The sequence below is a fragment of the Terrapene carolina genome, unplaced genomic scaffold (assembly GCF_002925995.2).
Source record: "Terrapene carolina triunguis isolate 2854851 unplaced genomic scaffold, T_m_triunguis-2.0 Scaffold715, whole genome shotgun sequence".
NCBI lineage: Eukaryota > Metazoa > Chordata > Testudines > Emydidae > Terrapene > Terrapene triunguis.
Genome location: NW_020665066.1, coordinates 2,564,290 through 2,572,474, shown reverse-complemented (window position 1 = coordinate 2,572,474; position 8,185 = coordinate 2,564,290). Strand labels below are relative to the sequence as shown.

The window sequence follows — 8,185 nt, the reverse complement described above, 5'->3', positions numbered from 1 at the left end:
AGCTGGAGTGTGTTCCAGCAACCCTGGGGTCAGCAAAATGGTCTCCAAAGCACCATTCCAGCCAGCATAAGTTTAGCACCTCTGTGGCTTCTCTAAATTGCAACAGAGGCCAATGTGGTCTTTGGATACCCACAGGGTCAAAGTAGAAAAGTAGCATAATGCTAAATCTGCACCACTTTCCAGATTATGGAGCTCTGGCATGCCAAAGAATCTAGCCCACTATATTTATATCCCCAACATCCCAAATCCAGCTACAACTCAGGCAACTTGTGATTGTCTTGTTTGCAGAAAGTGGATGTTTATATGAAAATAAAATTTTTGGTGGCATTTCTATTTACATCCTACATAATGTGATACACTGATGAAAAGCCCCATATAAGAGTAAGGTATAATTATTACTCCTATTACTACAGAGGTTTCAAGGTCTACAAATAGGTGTTCTAAAATATCAACTAGAGACCAAAAAGGAACGAACATAACATATTACACTAAAATTCTTTAAAGATATTGCAATCACAGGTATGTGTTTTCTCTCTTTCTCTGGCAGATAAACATAATTGCAGAAAACCCCCTGGTGCAAACAGGGCTTAACCAGAAAAGGGAAAAGAGCACAAGGCCTCTTGAAGTCCATTAGCAATTTTGCTTAATTTGGTCAGTTTAGCACTTGTATACAGTGATAGGCACTATAGCAAACCCTAACATAATTACAGTAGTTACATCCTGTTCACCCTGAAGGCTTAAGCAAGATCAGTCTATTGAACCAACTGAGACTGGATGTGAAAGCTTCACACAATACATCTAGAATAGAAGTATGGAGCCACCTTGTGGTAAAAAGTAAAATATCCTTAAACTAGCAATATTAAAAACATGGGCCAGCCACAATATGCTAACAAAAGGAGTCCTGTCTATACTGTTCTTCTTCAGCTAATAGTTTCCTGTAGAATTAGCTGATTATAGCTAGAGTAACTCATTTAACAGTTATAGTCAAGGCAAAATCTGAGTTTAGTTATTAGCAAATAACAGCTTTTTCGGGCTGATAAATAGCACTTGTTTCAGGCTCCAGATATTTACACTGTCAAAAAGTAGAGTGACAACACCCCATCTGTTTCAGTACTCTAAAACTCTCCCAATATAGATCCCACTGCTTAGGAATGATTTAGCCACTCATTTGAAGACGTTTATATGTTACAACAGTCACATCATAAAAGCAAAGTTACAGATAACAGCCTAAATATAGCCAAGGTGAAGAAACTACTTTTATAGAAACAGAGTTTGGGTAACTATGCAAAAATCCAGATATTTTTTGCTGCTCAAACAAGCTTACCTTTTATGGGGCTGAAGAAGTTAAAAAAAGAGTCATTGGGTACTTGTTTGGTAATCGTTCGAACTGTGCCTCGACCCTTGTGTTTCTGCTTCTTCTTGATTGTTTTAACTGTAACATTTTTTCCTTTCTTCCATTCAATAGTACACCTAAAGACAGCACAAGGAATAAAGGCTTTAATGCAAAGACATTTGGGGGGGAGGAGAGGAAACAAGGCATGTAGTGCAATAAAAAAAATCAAGGCCGATTGTTTGCAGTTCTAGATAATTGAGACTGCTTTACAAAATGCTAAACCTATTTTGAACATATTGAACTTATTAATGTTGTAGTTACAAGGACTAATGTTTAATGTACAAACCAATATTTTCTTAAATGCAGGAGCCAAATGATCTGTTAACACCCTTTTGCACAATTCTGTCAATGAAAAGAGGCTATAAACTTTCTGCATCTGGCCAGGTAAGATTTCCTTTTCGTCAGGGAATCCGTAGGTGGGGAAGTGGGGACATGGCCAGTGTCACTATGCTCCTGGCACATCCTCTTTGAGCTGCAGGCAGCCAAGCATAAATTAAAAGACAGTTCAATATCTGCTAATACCAGGGATCAGAGTAGTCCCAATACCCTAAGAATCAGGGAACTGTGAAGGAGAGACAGCCATCTTTACAGTCCCCTGCCTAGTCGTGTGCAGAGCACAGCTTGGACTAAACGACCAATGAATTGAGCCCAACATATGCTAAACGAGAAACTGCTTGCTGTTCAGGTCCTTGCTGCCAGAATGTCACCTGACTTGGTTCTCACTGCGCCTCAACTGAGAGACTATATCTAGACCAAGTTTAGTCATGACTACTGGTGCCACTGAATGAGCTGCAGCGTAAAAAGTTCTGTCCTAACTGAAACAAACCCTTAATTAAAGGAGGCTGCTTGGCACACTCAGCCAACAGTTCAGTGGCCAAAAACATCTTGTTCCACAGATGTCAGAACAATTTGATAATTTGCTATTACATGGATGGGGTCAATGAACAATTGATTTCTTGCTCTACTGATCCCAGTAACTAAGCATGGGATCCATGAATGTACTTAGGCACCTAAACCCCTGACTTTGGCTATGTCTACACTACCGTGGTAAGTCGACCTAAGTTCAGCTACGTTATTCTCGTAGCTGGAGTAGTGAGAGTCGATGTAGCTTAGGTCGACTTACTGTGGTGTCTACACTGCACTGGGTAGATTGGAGACGCTCTGCCGTCGACTTACCTTACATTCCCCTTCGTTCCCAGTGGAGTACTGGAGTCGACTGGAGAGTGCTCTGCCGTCGATTTAGCGGGTTTTCACTAGACCCACTAAGTCAACCCCCAGTGCATCGATCGCAGCAGCACTGATCCCTAGGTAGTGTAGACATAGCCTTAGACACCTAGTCTCCCACCAAGTTCCACTTTTGGCTCCACTGCAATCCACAAAACTGCCATCAAATCCTATAGGCACCTAAGCTGATTCAGTGCCTATGTTTTTCAGAGTCAAAAGTTCCCTACTGCATATATTCCTGCCTGTGAGCATGCACACTGCTGTCTTCCTTTAGGTATCCAGACCTAGGTCCCACCTAAGTCCCAGAATGATTCACAAACAGGGGAAGACAGGTGTTCAGTTGCTTAAGTCATGTGTAGGGCCTGATCCAGTAGGCAAGCTCAGATGTCACCTACCAGATTGGGCCCCATTCAAAATCCAGCTGCAGGATGACGAGGAGGGAGTGGTGCCCCCTTATAACTTTTAGGTCAGCAGATAAGAGCACTCACCTGGGATGTGAGACCCACTTCAATTCCCCACTTTCTACCAGAGTGGGAAAAAGGATCTGAAAAGAGGGGTCTCACACCTCTCACGAGAGTGCTCTAGCCATTGAACTACGGGATATTCTGATATGACAGCTTCCTGTTGAAGATGTTGCACTCTGAATAAATAATGAAAGAGTAGTTGGAGCCAGAGGCCTAGACCCAGGATCTTCCACCTCCCATGTAGATGCCCTAACCACTGGCATAAAGTGTCCCTCTTACTTTCTCTTAATTTTCACCAGGGAACCCTTCATCAACTGTTTCCAAATACGTTTGCTTGCAATATTCTGAACACTTCAGGCATGTTGGCAGGGTGCCTTGGTTTCAGCACACTTGTCAACACACCTCAATCTTCCAGGGACCATCTCAAAGAAGACTCCGAGGATAGCTCATATACATGACTAGGTTTGGACGGATTACATTTTTATTGGTAAATGTCAATTTTGCCGCACACACAAACCGACAAAAAAAAAATATTGCCATTGATAACAAATTTACAGATAGCCAAAGTAAGAAAATGCTGCTTGAGAACTCAGAGTTGGACTTAAGGGTTTTTAATTAGTGTATTTTGACACTGATAATTTTTGCATTAATGGTTATAAAGCTTTAACTTTTTGAACCTCAGCATATACTGTCGTTAACTTATTGTCTGGCCCCCCCACATTGTCTGATCCCCCCCATAATTTCCAACAACCAAAAATTTAAATTCATAAAGATCAGGAAAAGATGCTTAAAAATAAATACTAATATCCAATTTTTTTTAAATATATAAAAATCAAATTCTGCCAGGCCTACAAGTGACTATTGAAATTTTTTTTGCTGAACTTCAAGAATGCTAATTTAATGCCAATTGTGATGGTAGGGTTTTGAGGCAGGCAAATGCCCAATAAGGACTAGACTGAGACCAGCCATTAACTTTGAACCAAAACAACTTTTAGCCTCTACCTACCTGGACTGAATTTGAAAGACTTGTATCCTCACTACTAATCCCTTGAACTGGAGGGGCAGTTTTAAATGCATATTATATTCCATCTGCACAGAATAAAACTGTTAGAGTTCACCATCTATACTACCAGCTTCATGCTTTCATCCACAAGACTTTTTCCTAGTATCAACCATTACCAAGATAAAGAAAATAAGAGTCCTGGAGAATACAGACTAGAAGCTCCAAAAATATTTTTAAAAAACACAGATTTTCCTTACCCCTCACAATCAACTATTTCAGGGCCTTCAAATGAAAAGGGATCAGTCTTGTCTGGCTCTGACTTCATCTTGTAGGTTTTTGTCAGGACTGAATTAGTAAAGTAGTCATTGGGCTCGAAGTGGAACTCTAATGAGAAAGACTAAAAGAAAGTTCCATTATTGTTTTAAATTATACCTGATTTAACAAACAAACCCACCCAGTAGGACGACCAAATTCTGAACAAATACAGGTAAGAGGAAATTGAAAGAGCATGTGTTAAATACATATCTACTGACTACAGTAATGATTTTTTTAAAGTACAATAATTAACAGAAATAGGCTTGGATAATAGTCAAACTACATCAGTCAAGTTGTTTTAATGAAGCTTTTACAAATTATCTTAATCTCTTATAGCTTTTATTTTAAGTTTGCATTTGAAAGAGACTCAATTTCATTTTATTTTACTGAACTAGGTTTGAAACCAGTTCAAAAGAATGCAGCTAGTCTTTCTGAATCTGATATCACAAACAAGACTAAAGAATTGAATTTTTAAAAAATTACAAAAATAGTTTAAGATTCTAAATTACACCACCACATGGGAAGACTTAAAAAAGTTAAATTTAATGGAGTACACTCTACCAAGGCCTGGATTCAATCTTCTGTGCTCATCTGGCAAGAGCTGGTGACTTTACACATTCTGTTAATGGTTTAGAATCTTAAAAGTGAACTGAATTGCTTCTTTAAAGTTAGTTTTTCTTCCTCATGGCATCTACAAATGTTTTTAGTGGAAGTCTTCACTTTAGCATTTCTTAAGATTCTTAGGTGTTCTGTGTCAACATATAACTTAAATAAAATTAAAGGGTGGAAGTATTGCTGATTTTTAACGTTTACCCGAAAAATATGCATTTTGTCTCATCATTAAGTTACTGAAAAATAAATAACTGAAAGTTTCCATAGGAAACATGCAAGCTCCTGTACAAAACACAAATTTTAAACTTGCATAGCTTTCTAGAGCCAAAATGTACAAGGCTATGCAATTCAAAATTAAACATGCACCAGTTTAGAAATTAAAAATAAAGTTGTTTAAGTTATGCATGAGCAAAAAGGCATCTGAACCTTTCTTCCCCATGTTCAGGTAATTCAGAAGAGCTAATATATTTAAAACTTTATCTAAAGATACCTCTGCAATTCCTCCTCTTGCACAGGTGCTCTGGGGAAGGGCTATAAGATTGGCAGTTTTGGAGATGGGGAGAGTGCTTTTGGGAAGGCCGGGCTCCATGCTTTAGGTTAAGCCCAAGAGTGGATAGTTTACTTTCCATGGAAGCTTTTCCTCCTCAACCATGTCACAACATTCAGATCAAGTTATAAACTTCCTTTTTAAAAAGCAAGCTAGTGTAGTTCTTTGAAGATCTGAAGAGTCCTCTTTTCTCTCCACTCTAGCGTGTCTGCTGCATTTCCAGGATCATCTTTTTAGCCAGATAACTGAATTAGACTCCCATTGGCACCAGCTAGTTGTTCATTCCCGAGAAAGGGAAAACGGTTAGTAGGCAGGAGATTTAGAGCTAGCTGGATGAGCGGGCGTCTCAGAGGGGCGATTAAGAATAAACAGAAAGCGTACAAAGAATGGAAGAGGGGAGGGATCAGCAAGGAAACCTACCTTATGGAGGTCAGAGCATGTAGGGATGCAGTGAGAAAGGCCAAAAGCCGTGTAGAGTTGGACCTCGTGAGGGGAATTAAAACCAATAGTAAGAGGTTTTATAGCCATATAAATAGGAAGAAAACAAAGAAAGAGGAAGTGGGACCGCTGAAGAATGTAGATGGAGTGGAGATTAAGGATAATCTAGGCATGGCACAATATCTAAATGAATATTTTGCATCGGTCTTTAATAAGGCTAATGAAGGGCTTAGGAATAGAGGCAGCAGGACAGAGGGGAATATAGGAGGGGGGATTGACATTACCGTATCAGAGGTGGAAGCCAAACTTGAACAGCTAAACGGGACTAAATCGGGCGGACCGGATGATCTTCATCCTAGAATACTGAAGGAACTGGCACGAGAAATTGCAAGCCCCTTAGCGGTAATTTTTAATGAATCTGTAAACTCGGGGGTGGTACCGTTGGACTGGAAAATAGCTAATGTGGTTCCTATTTTCAAGAAAGGGAAAAAAAGTGACCCGGGTAACTACAGGCCTGTTAGTTTAACATCTGTAGTATGCAAGGTCTTGGAAAAATTTTTGAAGGAGAAAGTAGTTAAGGACCTAGAGGTGAATGGCAATTGGGACAAATTACAACATGGGTTTACGAAAGGCAGATCGTGCCAAACCAACCTGATCTCCTTCTTTGAGAAAGTAACAGACCTTCTAGATAAAGGAAATGCGGTGGATCTAATATACCTCGATTTTAGTAAAGCGTTTGATACGCTACCGCATGAGGAATTATTGGTTAAATTGGAAAAGATTGGGATCGATAGGAAAATCCAGAGGTGGATAAAGAACTGGTTAAAGGGGAGACTGCAGCGTGTAGTACTGAAAGGTGAACTGTCAGGTTGGAGGGAGGTCACCAGTGGGGTTCCTCAAGGTTCGGTTTTGGGTCCGAGTTTATTTAATCTATTTACTACTGACCTCGGAACCGAATGTAGGAGTGGGCTGATAAAGTTTGCTGATGACACAAAGTTGGGAGGTATTGCCAATTCGGAGAAGGATCGGGATATCCTGCAGGGAGACTTGGATGACCTTGTAAATTGGAGTAATAGTAACAGGATGAAATTTAAAAGTGAGAAGTGTAAGGTGATGCATTTAGGGATGACTAACAAGAATTTTAATTATAAGCTGGGGACGCATCGGTTGGAAGTGACGGAGGAGGAGAAGGACCTCGGAGGCCTGGTTGACCGCAGGATGACTATGAGTCGGCAATGTGACGTGGCCATGAAAAAAGCTAATGCAATCTTGGGATGTATTAGGCGAGGTATTTCTAGTAGGGACAAGGAGGTGCTGCTTCCGTTATACAAGGCGCTGGTGAGACCTCATTTGGAGTACTGTGTGCCGTTCTGGTCTCCTATGTTTAAAAAGGATGAACTCAAACTGGAACGGGTACAGAGAAGGGCCACTAGGATGATCCGAGGAATGGAAAACCTTTCGGATGAAGGGAGACTCGAGGAGCTCCGTTTGTTTAGCCTAACCAAAAGGAGGCGGGGATATGATTGCTCTCTTTAAATATATCAGAGGGATAAATACCAGGGAGGGAGAGGAATTATTTCAGCTCAGTACTAATGTGGACACAAGAACAAATGGATATAAACTGGCCGTGGGGAAGTTTAGGCTTGAAATTAGACGAAGGTTTCTAACCATCAGAGGGGTGAAATTTTGGAACAGCCTTCCGAGGGAAACGGTGGGGGCAAAAGACCTCTCTGGCTTCAAGATTAGGCTAGATAAGTTTATGGAGGGAATGGTATAATGGGATTTTAGTCAATTAGGCAATAACGTGCCATCGCTGGTAAAATGAGGGTCCGGCTGGAGAATCTTGCCTATATGCTCGGGGTTCTACTGATCGCCATATTTGGGGTCGGGAAGGAATTTTCCTCCAGAGTAGATTGGCAGAGGCCCTGGAGGTTTTTCGCCTTCCTCCACAGCACGGGGCAGGGGGTCGCAAGCTGGAGGATTCTCTGCGACTTGAAGTCTTTAAATCACGATCTGGAGACTTCAACAGCTGAGTTAAGGGAAAGTGGGTGGGTCAGCTTTTGTGGCCTGCATCATGCAGGAGGTCAGACTAGATGACCATATTGATCCCTTCTGACCTTAAAGTCTATGAGTCTATTTGCTAGCGTTGTTAATACATACAAAGGCTGCTGGGGGGGGGGGGGGGGGGG

The 8,185-nt window shown here is 40.9% G+C and overlaps 1 protein-coding gene across 1 annotated transcript in view; it reads right to left on the bottom strand.

The window, feature by feature from the left end:
- Positions 1-1,218: 1,218 nt before the first annotated feature.
- NAP1L4 (nucleosome assembly protein 1 like 4) overlaps positions 1,219-8,185 on the bottom strand; it is a 39,174-nt gene continuing 32,207 nt past the window's right edge. Inside the window, exons 9-10 of the mRNA XM_026660157.2 lie at positions 4,342-4,481; positions 1,219-1,470 (exon numbers count right to left, since the gene is read on the bottom strand). Of these exons, the coding sequence (XP_026515942.1) occupies positions 1,311-1,470; positions 4,342-4,481 (300 nt within the window). The 3' untranslated portion in view covers positions 1,219-1,310. The remainder of the gene's footprint in view (positions 1,471-4,341; positions 4,482-8,185) is intronic.